We start from the raw sequence: 14,666 nt of genomic DNA on the forward strand, positions 1-14,666 counted from the left end.
CCCGCAGGTTCATGCAGCTGGCCAACTTGACGGGCATCCCAGCGCTGGTGGTGCCGGTGGGCTACACAGCCTCGGGGCTTCCGGTCAGCCTTCAGGTAAACCAGCCTTTTCCTGGTTGATGCTGCCTGGGCAGGGGTCATCTCAAGTTCTTTCTCATCCAGGAAGGAGCAACATACTTTTTAGTTTTGCCCCAGTTTGCCAGGTCAGGTAGGGATAGCAGAAGGGGCCCCTTCCTTCCAGACTCATTCATTGCTTGGGACCCCCCTCCCTGTGTAACTGTTGCCCTCTCTTGCCTACCTAGTCTGCGTGGCTAGAGAAAGAGCCCCCTCCCCGCCTGCATGCGTGGGGGAGGGGTCCTTAGGGAAGAGGCCTACGGTGAGGTAGTTACCTTCGTTGGTAGCACAGGAGCTTCTAGCAAAGGGCATCTTGCGTCTTGGCCAAGGGGTCCCTTGCCTGCAGCATGTGGGGGACGAAGCAGCGTTTGGGACGTGTTGCTCAGCCGGACATCGCATGCTGCTGTTGATACAGAGAACAGCCAGTCCTGCTGGCTCCAGGCCCAAGATTACCTCAGTCCCCTGCAAAGTGCAAGACGGGTCCGTTTGTGCAGGGAGGCACGCCGGGGTGGGCCACGGCTCACTGGCTGAGCATCTGCTCGGCATGCAGAGAGTCCCCGGCTCAATCCCCGGCTCAATCCCCGGCCTCTCCAGTTAAAAGGGCCGGGCAGGAGGGGATGGGAAAGGCTCAAGAGCGCTGCCGGTGGACGAGACTGCCCGTGGCGGACCAAGTGTCCGACTGAGTCGAAGGCAACGGCGTGTGTGACGGTGCTCTTGCTGCTGGAGCGTGCACAGAGGGAGAGCCCTGTGGGAGGCAGGCAGGCGGGGAGGGGGGCACCCACACCCCCCCTGGGAGGGGCCAGTGGCCAGCCCTTCTTTCTGGGTGTCCCGCTTGAAAGAGGCTGTTGCTTCCCAGAAGTCTCCGGGGCCTTCTCTGCCACCAGCCCTTCTCACGCTCCGGGTTTCTCTTCGGCAGGTCATGGCCAAGTGGTGGGACGAAGCTCTGCTGTTCCGGGTCGGCCTGAAGTTGGAGCGATTTCGGGATGTGACAGCAAAACCTGACATTTATTATGACATACTTGGGTGACGGGGCGGGCTCCCGGATTTGCAGCGGGGTGGAGTTTTAGGGTTTTTTTGCAGGGCTGATTTGTGTCAGGCTGTGAGCTGAAATGATTCCCCCCACCCCCTTTCCACACAGACATGCTTGGGGATGTCATTTCGTTATATTGGGGCATGGATTTATTTGTGGTTTGGGTGTGTCTTTCTCCTATCTTTGATGGACCAGTTGAAAGTTACCAAAACTGTTGCTCTCTCAGGGAAAAACTGAAAGGGAAAACTTCACTCGGTTGTCAGGCTTTGAACATTTTCAGGCATGCTGCAGGGACAGTGTTCGTTGCGCTGAGGGTTGGGCTGCATTGTAGTTGGTTGGACCTCCAGGCAGACAACACTGTTGTGTCTCTTGGCGACAAAATGGGTATATTCAGAAAATATATGCAAGAGTTCCTGTTCCCTGCTGAGTGTTTAATTCTCCCCATGGCCTGTGGAATTCCGTGTGCAGCCACAGAATGGCTGTCTTCGGAAATGGAACCGGCCCCAGCCGACCCTCAAATCATGCCGTGAAGATCCGTGTGCTTTGATGACACCCGCTGCCAGAGCATCATTTAAACACCCAATCAGAAGCCTTGCTAGGTAAAAGCCCCACCCACCCCACAGACTCTCCAAAAGAGGGGACAGTTCGGTTCAGAGAAGTTGAAAAGTATGCTAATCAGTGTTGCTTCGTGTACGTTTTGGATGAGTCAGAGGCGAATTGAAGACCCCTGTAATTTAAACCAGCCAAAGCAACTGTCTCTGAATTGCAGTTTGGGCAGTCTAAAAGGGAGGGGGAGAGTGTGCCAAGCAGCTGACCGGCTGTTTGGTGTGCTTTTTAAAAGTTTGTCCCCAGGCTGCCAAAAGCCTGAATTCTCCATGCTGGGAAGGGAGAAGCAGGAGGAGCTGCCCAACAGCTGTTTGCAACCTCCTTTGGTCTGCGACCCACTGCCAGGCCGCGAAAGCCTCAGCAGCAGGCCACAGGGGCCGCGCCTCCCCCCCCCCCTTGCCAGGCCGCGAGCAAATCAGCCACCAAAGCGGCCGATTAGCTCACAGCCCGGCGAACTTCTCACTGCGGGGGGGGGGGGCCCACTGGGAGTGCAAACGCAGGCAGCCCCCTGGGTCGCTCCCTCCCCCCACATCCCTGCTAGCGGTCTGCAAACCGGAAAAGGTTGCGGACTGCTGCACTAGAGCCTTCCCAGGCAGCATAAAGCAGGCTTTCCACTGGGATGGGGAAAGAGCTACCAAACAGCTGATCTGGATGGCTGTCTGGTGGCTGTTTCAGCTGAATCCATCCGAGGTTCCTGGGGGGGGGGGGGGGGGGAACTGAACTGGATGGCCTTCTATGGTCTCTTCCAGCTCTGTTTCTGATTCTGAATCCAAGGACCAATTTCTCTCCCATGCACATCCTCACACCTTGGGCACCATGAGAACCACATTGGGACCCCTATCCAAGGTGAAAGGAGGGATTTTGCCTCAAGGCCAGAGGTGTGATATTTCGCAAGAATCCACGTTGACAGAGGCCCACCAGCTCTCGCAGGCTCATGGGCATGTCGTCCCGAGCTTATGTCTCCCCCAACTTGTTGAACAATCCTGCCAGACCCAGTTGCCCAGAATCAGAGACAGAAGTTGCAATAGATTTACTTGCTTACAATCACGTGGTTATTTTGTGCACAAGGATCCCTCTCCCCTCCCGCTGGATGAAGGGCAACTGTGACAAGAGAAGTTTGCGTATACTTTGAACAGGAAGACGCCTAGGCCAGGGCTGGCCAAACTGTGGCTCTCCAGATGTCCGTGGACTACAATTCCCATGAGCCTGGCAGGGGTTCATGGGAATTGCAGTCCATGGACATCTGGAGAGACAATTTGGCCAGCCCTGGAAGTTGTTGGCCAGTCTTCTACTGTCCATCCTAACTAACGTGCTTCTACTGAAGGTTGCCTCTGGTGGTTCTGCACACCATTTTTGCATTTTCGCTCTCTGAGATTTCCCCGTGTCAGTCCGTGGGGCAGAAAAAAGGCCTCCGTCAGTTGGGATCTTTGGGCTAAACCGCTTGGCACCGATATGCCTTCAAGGGGGACAGAGTCTGAGCAGAGGAGGAGCTCGGCAGAGAAATCCCACGACTTGCAGCCGGATGGGAGAGCTGCAAGGATTTGGAAGGTGGCTCTTCCAAGGAACTCGAGGGGGCAGGACGCAGAGGCAGGCGATGGCAAGCTGCCTCCAAACGGCCCTTGCCTGGCTGCCGGACAGCCCTCGGATCCCCTGCCTGCCCCACCCTGCTGAGGCTTGCGGAAGGCGGCTGAAGCGGCTCACGGGAGGCAAATCGGAAGGAGGAAGAAAGGAGGGAGGGGCTCTCGTCTGAATGGTATCCAGCCCTTCTACTAGATGGTGCCAGGAGAAGCACCATCTGGGGGCGGAGGAAGCCTGTGCTACACGTGAGAACTGCCAACATAATTTGGATGGGGGGGGGGGGAAAGTACCGCTCTGCTCCACGTCAGCAATTTCTCGGCAGGATGAAGTCTGGGCGTGTCACTAAAGGCATCTTGCACAAATGCCCCCCCCCCCCCCGCTCAGGTGGCTTGCAACACAATGGACGTGCACACAGGGAGGTTCCCTAGAAGGAGTCTGTGACCAAGGCTAAGAAAGCATTCCTAGGGAAAACTCCCTCCTGAATTCTTTACCAAATGTCAGCAAAGAGCAGCCGTGCCAGCGGAGGCTCCTCAGGGACTCTGTGAACGGCTGGCCTTTGACCGCTGCCTCCCCTCCAGCCGTAGAATCATCCTTCAAAGCAGTGTTTGCTGGCAGGGGCTCAAGGGGACCTCTGGAGGACCACAGGTTGACTACCCTGTTTCTAAGTATTACAGGGGGATTTCCACCCTAGTAGCTGATGCTGGAGTGTCACAGAAGCCTTATTCAGAGCCTGATTCGGAGAAATGGGGTGAGAAGACCTTCTGCTTGGGACCATCAAGGACTCCGAATGGTCTCAGGCAGAGAATGGAACAGTGGAGCTGCCTGGCAACTCCTGCTTAGGAGTGGATGCTGGGTAGCCCCCAGGGGGCTTGTGGGGATGGAAGATGCCGTCAAGTTGCAGCTGACTTGGGGTGACCCCTGTGTTTTGGAGGCCACCAATGGTGAGAGGTATTTTGCCATTTCCTGCCTCTGCAGAGGAACACTGGTCTTCCGGGGGGGGGGTCTCCCCTCCAAGGCAGACCCTGCTTAGTTTCCTAGGGGGAAGGAAAAAATGCCTAGCCAGGTTGGCTAATTCTGATTTGCTTAGAGAGGCAGGGCCAGAATTCCCAAGAGAGCAGGAGGAGCATTCCCACTGCACAAAAGCTTTGGCCTGTAATGAACTTCAGGAATTAAAATCTCAAAAGGAAGTTTAAAAAGGGGTGAGGAAGACAATTCTAAATTGGAGGCCAAGGGTTCTCGGGTGTGTGGAGACGGCCCAACAAATGCCTTGTTTGCCCCCGAGAAGGAAGTACCACACGCAAGGCCGGAGCACCCTCACCAGGCAGAGAGCATCCCGCAGTGCATAGCAAGTGCGGAGCCGGCCCCTTGGTGCAGCCATCAGACTTAATGGGAGCAATCCCCTGGCAGAAGAGGTGCCCCCTGCCCCAGGGGCGGCCTGTCTCCAGTGGCCACTTCTACTGAGAATGGCCGTGAAGCCGCAGCAGAGGCCTCAGGAAACTACCTCCATGGACCTCTGGCTTCCGCCCAACTTGCAGTGCACATCCAAGGAGCTGTTTGGACAGCCAGCATGGTGTGGGGGTTAAAGAGCAGGAGAGCCGGGCTTGGTTCCCCACTCCACTTTACCAAATGGAAGCAAAGAAGAGCAGTACCAGAGGGGGCTTATCAGGGAGCCCATGAACAGCTGGCCTTCATAGTCATGCATAGTGCAGGGGGTTGGACTAGATGACCCAGGGGTCCTTCCAATTCTATGATTCTCTTCCATGTGTAGCCAGTTCAGTGGCCTTGGGCCAGTCCCAGTTCTCTCAGAGCAGTTTTCTCAGTTCTCAGCCCCACCTCCCCCACAGGGTTGGGGAGAGGTAGGGACGGCTGCCTGTAAGCTGCTCTGAGCAGTGAAAAGCAGGGTCAAAAACCAGCTCCTCCTCCTCTTCTCCAAAAGGAAGGGCAAGCTGGTCAGCCTTACAGGCCTGATCCACAAGAAATCTCTGTTTAGGCCATATATTGCAATGGACCACATGGCAGTTGTGTTCCTTGAAGAGTTAAAACTGCGTTTACTGGCTCACTTTGGCCAAGCCCTAAAGGCAGGATCAGTCAAAATCTACTTCCCACCCCCAGATGAAGCCAGCTACCTGGGCCACTACTTCTGGGATCCCAGCACAAAGGGATGGTTAAGAACCCCCTTCCCTCTGCCTGTGCTGTGGAATGGAATCTCCCTTGGGCTTGCCTTCAACCACTTCTACAACAGCCTGTGGGAATACCTGGGATGCCCCTCAAAATGTTGCAGGGCCAATGCTGAGCCTGGAAGCCCCTTAGGGCAGGGGTAGTCAACCTGTAGCCTTCCAGATGACCATGGACTACAATTCCCATGAGCCCCTCTCAGCAAATGCTGGCAGGGGCTCATGGGAATTGTAGTCCATGGACATCTGGAGGACCACAGGTTGACTACCCCTGCCTTAGGGAGATGAGCCAAGCCCAGTCAAAGGGGACCTCCTGGGGATATCCTATCTGCCTCCTTGAGGAAACGAAGTACATAAGCAGCTTGGCAAAGAAGCTGAGGGTGCAGAGCCCAATCAGTCTGTGGAGCAAGATACGAGTCTGCTTGGCAAAGACAAAAATGCCACCCACATCTCGCTCTCTTCGACAGAGGCGTGGCCCTGGATACCTGGCACTCAGGTACACAGAGGCAGGTTGCTCTGCCTGGAGCAGGGGGTCCCCAGTTTGATGCCCGTGGGCACCATTAGCCTGCCAAGTCATAGAATCCTAGTTAGAAGGGACCCCCAGGGTCATCTAGTCCAACCCCCTACACTAGGAAGGAACTTGCAACTACATGCTTGGGTCCAAGTGGGGCTTTTGCTTGCATGGCTCCTGATTGGCTGTGGATTTTTTTTAAGTTGCTTTGGCTGCAGTTGCCACAGCAGTGCAAAGGTACGGACCACGTCAGCTGAGGTGGCAGTTTCTGTCCGGTTCCTCCTCCTGGGGCAGTCCTTCGGTGTCAGAATGACAGTGGTGCCTGCAGGCTGACGAGGGCTGGGGATGCTGGGCCTGGGGAATGAGGGGCAGGAAGAGAAGACCAGGGGCTCGCCTGGTGCGCTGACAGCGGAAGGAGTAACCACACGTACAGGGCTCTTGCTTCACATAGATATATGTAGATAATGCAGTATATACACAATGGTTTTCTTGATATAAAATAACACCTGGTTTATAAAGTGACATATAATTGCCACTCGGCCCTTCCCCGCCCCACAAAAAAACAGTAGTATAAAAAATATAAAATATTTTTTTAAATATTTATAAACAGTTGCAAGAAAAAAAAATAGAACTGTATGAAAATAGCCTTCCCTTCCTCCGAGGATTAATGGGCCTTCAGCCCGTAGCTGCTGAGGGGGTACGAATACGCCCTGCCCAGCACTATCCGGTCCCGCAGGAGTTTAAATAAGACGTAATAGTTGCAGAAGAGGATCAGGGCCATGGAAAGCGTGTGGTTCCACTTCTCTGACCGCAAGAGGGAGTAGAGCTGGTAGCACACCACGCTGCCCTCAATGAGGATGAGTAGGTTCAGGAGCCGTAACGGGCGGTGGAAGAGGAACTGCGGAGGAAAAACGGGGCCGTGAGTGCGGACGAGGGGGGGACTCTTCTGCGCAGGAGCTGTGAGCCAACAGGCTGGACACCAGCCCACCCTACTGAGCAAGCATTTATTAACAGAACTAGTTACACCCCCACCCCACCCCTTCCCTGTGGCTTCCTCCCCTTTCAGTGGCTCTTCTGCCAGAGGAGGGCCACTGGGCAGATGGATGGATCCCCCCCAATGCCCTCTTCCACAGAAGAATTAAGTACTAATAACTTCCAGCTACCCCAAAGCCCTGCCCAGATGTAACAAATTCTAACTCTGACGGGAGAAGGGGAAGAGTGGGACTGAAAACCCTCCACCCAGCATGGTCTTCGGTGACTTTCAAAGGAGAGAGAGCAAGACTCCTGGCACCAGAGCTGCCCCCAGGAGCATGTCCTTGCATGCCCTTGCCTGCCCAACGCAGAGCAGGGACCATACCAGGAGTATGGCCGCAATTTGACTAGCCAGACTCTTCCCAGACACTAACCAGACTCTTCCCAGGACAGGGAAGAGGGCTGGAAATCAATCAATCATCAATGATGATAACGACACTTTTACACCACTCCTCCCCACAAGCGGTTTACAGGGCGGTTTACAACAAAAGATGCCATAATAAAATAGTGCTTGGCCTCTGTTCGCAACAGTAAAACAAGGGTTTTAAGACCCACCCTCAGAAAATCTCGAGGCAAGAAAACTGAGCTCAAATCCCCATTAGGCCGGCAAGCAGCTGAAGGGGCCTTCGAGCTGGTGGGTGGGAAAAGGCCTGCTTGGAACACCATAGAGCAGGGGTCCCCCAGGGTTCCTAGAGTGGGCAGGGCCTGGTGGGGCTCCTGACTGGCTCTGCAGATCATTAATGTTCTTGCTTTAGTAGCAGCTGCCACCGTGGTGCAGGGATCATCCAGGTGCGCCTGAAGGCAAGTGGCGGCAGCCATTTTGGGGCTGCTCCCTCTGCACTGTACTGGAATGCCAAATGTCCTGCAGGCTCAGGCAGGTACAGAACCCCCTTTTAGAGGATGGACTGAAGCAAAAGGCTGGGCCATCACTGGCCTACTCTGTGCCCCGCTAGCCGTGAGGACAGAAGCGGAGGCTCCTGGGTTCACCACACTCTCGAGGGCTCAAGGCATGAGATTAACCATTTGCAGGGGCCTCAGCCAATCCCACAGGTGGTGTTTCCACAGCCCAATCCAGCCAGCCACGGTCAAAAACCACTCCAGTGATAACAGCTCCTGCTGATGCCCACTTCACTAGCCAAGGACTCAATCGGAGTGAGATCCTGAAAGTCAGTGGCCGTGAGGCAGCAACTCCACCCCAGCCCAAGCGATTTCCAGCTTGTTTTCGGAGGACGGCTGTTCCCACTCAAGAAGGGCACTGCAGCTGGGCAGTCCTTGCTATCCTCCAAAGGAGGCAGCCATGCCGCATCCCGAGAGCAACAGGCAGCTTCCGTGAGCATCTCAGACATGGGCAGGATACAAGTAGGGCTGGGGAAGCCCAAGGGGGCGTGATTGCCAAGGCGGCCGAGGCGCCCAACCCTAGACAGAAGCGATGACCTATTTGAAGTCATTTAGACTGAAGAGCTGCAGCTGTGCCCAGGGGGTGGGGGGCAAGCAAACACAACCTATCCTAGTCGAGACATGCTGCACTCCCGGAGGATGGGCACAAACCTCAACCTTTCAGTTTGGACTAACAGCCAGTTTGGTTCCCCTGGCAGCCATTTAATCCCGAACAGATGATGGGCAGACCCATCCCACTGTTAGGTTTAAATGGATGGTTGGTTTTGCCTCCACTCGCTTCTGAGGGGAGAGTGAAATGGAAATGGCTCAGGAGGTTGGTGCGTCTGTCGGCTGTTAGGCTGAAGTGACTGAGAGTTATTTCACTGGTTCATTAACCCCCCCCCCCAAAAAAAAATCAGGGGAAACACAACGGAATGGTGAATTGTCTCGCAGCCATTTAAACCTAACACACCTGCAGTGGATCTGTGCTGCTCCACTGTTAGATTGGCTTGGGGGCCACGAATCAGACCAGGTTCATGCCAAATTGTGTCTCCAGTTCGATGTCCATCCCTGCTCTTGGGGCCCGACTGCTCCCCCATCCATGTGCAATACTTACGTAGAAGCGGGCGTGGGAGACATCTGAAGGCACTGCTACATTGTAAGGCCCGACTGCCTTGTACAGACACCGGCTGTGCCGCACCAGCACCCCCTGGGGCCATATTGTGCTCTCAGACCAGCTGTGGAGGAAGAGGGGGAAAGCTATTTTGTCCAGCACACCTGTAAAGAGCTGCTCCGTGGGCCAGGGACCAGAGGGACCTCACTTTTTGAGGCTTGCCTGGCATATTCAGTAAGTTGTTAGCATCAAAGACGTACAATACAGGGGGCTAGGAGGCATCCCTGCCTAACACCCCTGTACATTTTAATGAGGTTGGTTGCCCATTTCGGCTGCACCTAACTCTGAGGACAGTCTGTCCATGAATAAACTGAATAAGGAGCAAGAGTTGTTCAATGGAGGAGGCCCGTAATTTCCGCCAGAGTCTGGATCTGGAAGCTGCATCAAATGCCGTGGCATAAAGCGATGTATGGCTCCCCGATGCCTCTATCTCTGTGAGGTGTTGAAGAGTCAGGCGGCAGCTGTCGACCTGCCAGCTCTAAATCCTGCCTGTTCTTCTGAAGGTGACTAGTATACTGCAATCTTTGGGAATTCAGAAGGGGTTCAGAAGGTGTGTGTGTGGGGGGTGGGCCTGTGTCTCTGCCATTCCATTGGAAGGGGTAGGTAGTAAATCTGCCTAGTGTTTGGGCCGGGGTCCTCTCTGTGTCCTTGGAGACCAGGCCATGAGAAGCAAAGGGAAGGGGTGTCACCTGGAATTTCCGTGCCTGAAGTGTGTTTGGGGGGGGGGGGGATACCAATCCAGAGCTGCTTGTGAAGCCATGCTTCAGTTTTAGCAAAGATTTGGAGAAGTCCTGTTTTCGCTTGCTCCTGAATGGAGAGATTATTTTTCAACGAAGCCAGCTTCTGGGGAATACTGAATGGAACTTCCCCGTCCGTCGATCAAACAGTGCGAGACCTTGCCTTTTGGGGAAATAATGCCAGAGGTCCATGGGGGTCGCTTCTCCCCTCCCCCAGGCCAAGCCCTGACCAGGAGTGCTCAGAGGGGATACTTACATGTGCTGGGGGGCATTGCTGTAGGAGCCATGCTCCAGCTTCTGCCACTTGCCCAGGTGGGCCGCCGACCTGTGCAGCACGTCGCAATACTTGGGGGGAAGCAGCTGTGTGGTGAGCATGACAAATGCGTTGATCCACACCATGATCAGGTGCTCACAGGACCAGCGCATGTCGTAGTACTGGGTGCTCTGCAAGGAACCAGAGAAGGGGCTTAGCGGTGGCAGCGACACCCCAGGGAGGCCTGGAGCGGAACTGAGGGCACGCCTGGCTGCCAGACGCGATGCAGCTGCCTAGGAACTAGAGGTCCGGTCAGAGACCGTTCCCTTGGGCATGGGGGGATGTCTGCGCATCCTCCTCCTTCAGCAGCTAACTCACAAGCCGCTGGGACCGTCTTGAGACTCCGTATGCCCCCAGAGACACTGGCACGGCAGGCCCAAGGGAGAGCTTGTCGTCCTGCAAAAGAGCAGAGAGACCAGACGGGCCACGCAAGCCTCAGATCCCTACGCTAAGAATAGTTTAGAAAGAGACTTCAGAAGGGATCCTCCTAATGGCAGAGTTTGGATGTGAATACACCAGCCATTCCCATTCTCTTAATGGATCCATTTGAAAGCACGTGCCCTGTCCTCCCGTCCTCCCCCAGAGCCTCTGGCAAACCAGGAGCTGACCTTGGTGCAAAGAGAGGCGTGATCTTGCTGGCTGGGAAGGAGGGCAGGATAGAAAGAGGAGTGGGGTGGGGAGGGGGAACCACTGGGCCACCCCTCAGGCTGCCAAAGGGGAAAGAGAGAGAAAAGGGGAAACAGCCAGAAATCTAGCATGCCCACAATCCCCAGGCCCACGTGAGGAGGCGGGGGCGGCGCAGGAGTGAGACAACAGTTACCTTCACAAAGCAGAGAGGCAGGAAGGCCACGTAGTAGGCACTGAAGAGGGAGTTGAATAGGACCTCCTTGATCCGGTGGTTGAAGACCGCTTTCAGGCACTCCACCTCATTGCGGATGAGGTCGGGGGTCAAGGGGCAGCTGTGTGTGGGGACAGGCAAGGGGCTGTTGAACTGTTCTTTCAGGGACTCCCGCAGGAGGGAGAGAAAGTCTTTGGGCTTGACAAGGCTGCCGACCCCCGAGACACCCGTGTCCACCAGCTGGTCCTCCACCAGATAGTCACAGTCCGGAGGAAGAGGTTGCGCCCTGCTCTCCTGGTGGAAGCAGCACAGCGGGACGTAGACACCGAACCTGCGAGGGAGGGAGAGAGGCTGGGCATGAGACCAAGTCCCACCTGTGGACTGATAAAAAGGCCTTTGAAGGGAGCTCTCTAGCTGTTTTTGCCAGATCTCTTTCTGCTCACATATTCCTGCTGTGCTGCTTCTGGAACTTCGCCCTCACTTCCAGGGCCACGGAGCTAGGCTGAAGCTAGAAACAATCTGACGAAAGGTGGATTTCCCACGCCTACTGGCCACTTCCTTTTCTAGCTCCTGTCCACCCGGACGCTTCCCGAGAACCCGTCACCCACCTGCCTCTCTATGTCAAGAGCCCCCAATACGGCACCGCCAACACCTTTCCTGGTGCCAACCAAGTGGTGTCAGAAAGTGGGCAGGGCCAGGGGGTTCGGATTGGCCACAGGAGATTTGATGGGATGGGCACATTTTTAAGAAGCCGCCTTGACTAACAGCTGGCACCACAGCACAAGGATCTTCGTTGTGTAACTGAGCGGAAGCTGCAGCAGCCATTTTCTGGCTGGCTCTGCTTCCTGTGGCAGCCATTTTGTAGCTGCACTTACAACTCTGTATCAAACCCAAGGATACTTACTGGCTTATTTAGATAATTTATATACCACCCTCCCAGCAAGCCAGCTCAGGGTGGGCTACAACCATCTTTCAATAATATATAATGTTAAAACAATCAAATTAAAAACAGACTGAGCAAAAATGTCAGTAGCCACTAGTCCTAGATATAAAGTGTGTCCAGTTCTTCTGGAGCTAGAGCATGGCCTGGGGACATCTTACAAGTAGGGAGGGCCTCCATAGGTGGCAACTGTTTCCCAGGCCCCAACCAAAAGCCTGGCAGAAGAGCTTTGTAGGCCCTGAGGAACCTTGCTAGCTCTACCAGGGCCCAGATCTGTTCCAGGAGCTCATCCCATCAGGTGGGGGCCAGGACCGAAAACATCCTGGCCCTGGTTGAGGCCAGAACTACTTCCCTGGGGCCACGGACCACCAGCTAGTTGATGCTAGCAGAGCAGAGTGCCCTTTGGGGGATGTGGATAGAAAGGCAGTCCCTCAGGTTTGCAGGTGTAAATAGGTTAGGGACCGTGGCCTATAGCTTGCCTTAAAGAGGATGGATAGGACGTCTCCACAGCCTGGTGGGAGCTTAAAAAGAAACAAGGTGCAGGCAGACATGCTGCCTGGTGGTTTAAAGCCTCTTGGCTGAAGCTGGCTCTTGCAGGCGGCACCGAAGGGAAGGTTACTTACGGGTAGCCGAGGAAGAGGAGGTTGAGGACAGAGTGGCTGCGGAAGAGGTTGACCAGCGTCCAGCAGAGCACCCAGCCGCAAAGAGTGAGGAGCACCAGGCGTGCCAAGATCAGCGCCACACAGTGGATGGCGGACGTGGCTCCCACTTGCGAGGCCTGCAAATCCAGAGACCCCGGAGAAGAGTCAGTCCTACTCCCTTTCCTTCCCCCTAGAAGCCCCAAGATGGGGGGCATCGCACAGCTCCCAAAGGAGCGGCCCAGCTGGCCTTTCGCTGCTCGTGTCGTTACACTTCCTGCTGCCATCCCCCCCAAATACCAAGAGTGGACTTTCTTTTCCAGGAGCAACAAAGCAGAGGGGGCCAAACTGTGGCTCCCCAGATGTCCATGGACCGCAATTCCCAGGAGCCTCTGCCAGAGCCACACTTCGGCCACCCCTGCAACAACAAAGGGTGATGTGAGACAGGCTGAAGGACAACCCACTAGATTCTGGGGATAGATCATGACGGGGAGCCACGTTAGTCTGTCTGCAGCAGAAGATGAAAGCCAGAATCCAGGAGCAGCACCTTCAAGACGGACACCGGGAGCTTCCATGAGTCACGGCTCACTTCTTCAGAGAGCCCGTGAATGTGAGTCCAGCTGTCCTTATATCTTCGAGAGTGACTGCAGCAGGCATGACCAGATCGGGTGAGATGTCGCTTGCTATTGTCATTCAGCATCTGAAATCGCTCCACTCTTCAAGATGCAAGGCCAGCTGGACTCTCTTTCTAGCTGTATCTGAACACCAGATGGACTAGATGACACAGGAGGTCCCTTCCAGCTCTATGATTCTACGCTGGCACAATAGGACCCTGCCATAAATGTGGTGAGTCTTTCAGGTGCTCCTGGACTCTGGTGCTCAAACCCAGCCTCAAATTGGGGGGGGGGAGCTCCCATCATCAGACACTAGAAGGAGTTACAGATAATTTCTGGGGCACATCGAGTATCTAAGAGTGTTGTGAGCCTTGCCCCCCCCCCCCCAGTGCTGTTCCCACCTGGTCGTTTTGAGAAGAAACTCTGGGGAGGGCCCAAAGGACATCAAACTTCATTGGGGGGTCAAGACAGAAAGGGAGGGGCATTCAGAAGTATGATGAACACGTGAACACAGGAATCTGCCTTTTGCTGAATGAGACCATTGGTCTAGCAGGGTCAGAGCTGGATACTCAAACTGGCAACGGCTCTCCAGAGTCTTTCCCATCACCTGCAACTGAGTCCTTCTAGCAGGAGGTGCCGGGGACTGAACCTGAGGCCTGCTGTAAGCCAAGCAGAGGCTCTACTGCTGAGCCACGGTCCCTTCCAAAGAGAGACGATTTGTCCACGGAAAAAAGGAGGATTGGCATGCATCTGACTCCAGCAGTGGGGCTCCCTCTGGTTTGCAGAGAAACATGTTCACCTTTACCATTAACCAAAAGAGCCCCCCAATTACCATGTGCCTTGTATAATTGCTCCAGTAAACACAAGCATACAATAACCTAAGGTATAGCTAATTATAACTACACATTTTTAAATTAAGGATGTAAGAACATCTGAAAAGCCCTGCTGGATCAGGTCAGTGTCCATCTACTCCAGCCTCCTATCTCACACTCTGGCCAACCAGTTCCTCTAGAGCAGTGGTCCGCAACCTTCTCGAGGCTGCGGACCGGCGGCGGCGGGGAGGGCAATCACCCACGGCTCAAGGAGGTGCACGCACATGGTTGTGCTACTACAACTAGAGGAAACCTGAGGTCTCCATTATGAGTGCAATTTATGCATTTAAGGAGAAGAGGAAGAGCTGGTTTTTATACACCACCTTTCACTCCCCAAAGGAGTCTCAAAGCAGCTTACATTCACCTTCCCTTGCTCTCCCCTGTTAGGTAAGTGAGGCTGTGAGAGCTCTAAAAGAACTGCTATCTGAGAACAGAACTAACAGGACTGCGACTAGCCCAAGGTGACCCAGCTGGCTGTACAGGGAGGAGGAGTGCTCTTAACCACAACACCAAGCTGGCTCTTACAACGTTTTGGTAGCCAAACTGCTCACAAAACGTCACCAAATTATTGCAGCACCACAACAGACTGATATACTACAATACATTGGCCTGGACCAATC

General features: G+C 54.7%; 2 protein-coding genes across 4 annotated transcripts in view; one reads left to right on the plus strand and one right to left on the minus strand.

Moving 5' to 3' along the window:
- LOC143841636 (uncharacterized) overlaps positions 1-1,562 on the plus strand; it is a 31,240-nt gene extending 29,678 nt beyond the window's left edge. For both annotated transcript variants that reach the window (XR_013232742.1, XM_077346244.1), the window contains exons 19-20: positions 8-95; positions 1,030-1,562. Coding sequence is in view for 1 of the 2 variants with exons in the window: in XM_077346244.1 (XP_077202359.1) it covers positions 8-95; positions 1,030-1,140 (199 nt within the window). In the remaining variant the exon portion in view is untranslated. The remainder of the gene's footprint in view (positions 1-7; positions 96-1,029) is intronic.
- A 5,035-nt stretch (positions 1,563-6,597) lies between these two features.
- The window catches only part of TMEM39A (transmembrane protein 39A), a 29,131-nt gene continuing 21,062 nt past the window's right edge, over positions 6,598-14,666 (minus strand). For both annotated transcript variants that reach the window (XM_077346194.1, XM_077346193.1), the window contains 5 exons: positions 12,546-12,700; positions 10,965-11,313; positions 10,088-10,275; positions 9,038-9,158; positions 6,598-6,910 (listed from right to left, as the gene is read on the minus strand). In XM_077346194.1, the coding sequence (XP_077202309.1) occupies positions 6,677-6,910; positions 9,038-9,158; positions 10,088-10,275; positions 10,965-11,313; positions 12,546-12,700 (1,047 nt within the window). In that variant the 3' untranslated portion in view covers positions 6,598-6,676. The remainder of the gene's footprint in view (positions 6,911-9,037; positions 9,159-10,087; positions 10,276-10,964; positions 11,314-12,545; positions 12,701-14,666) is intronic.

This window comes from Paroedura picta, chromosome 7, assembly GCF_049243985.1.
Source record: "Paroedura picta isolate Pp20150507F chromosome 7, Ppicta_v3.0, whole genome shotgun sequence".
NCBI lineage: Eukaryota > Metazoa > Chordata > Lepidosauria > Squamata > Gekkonidae > Paroedura > Paroedura picta.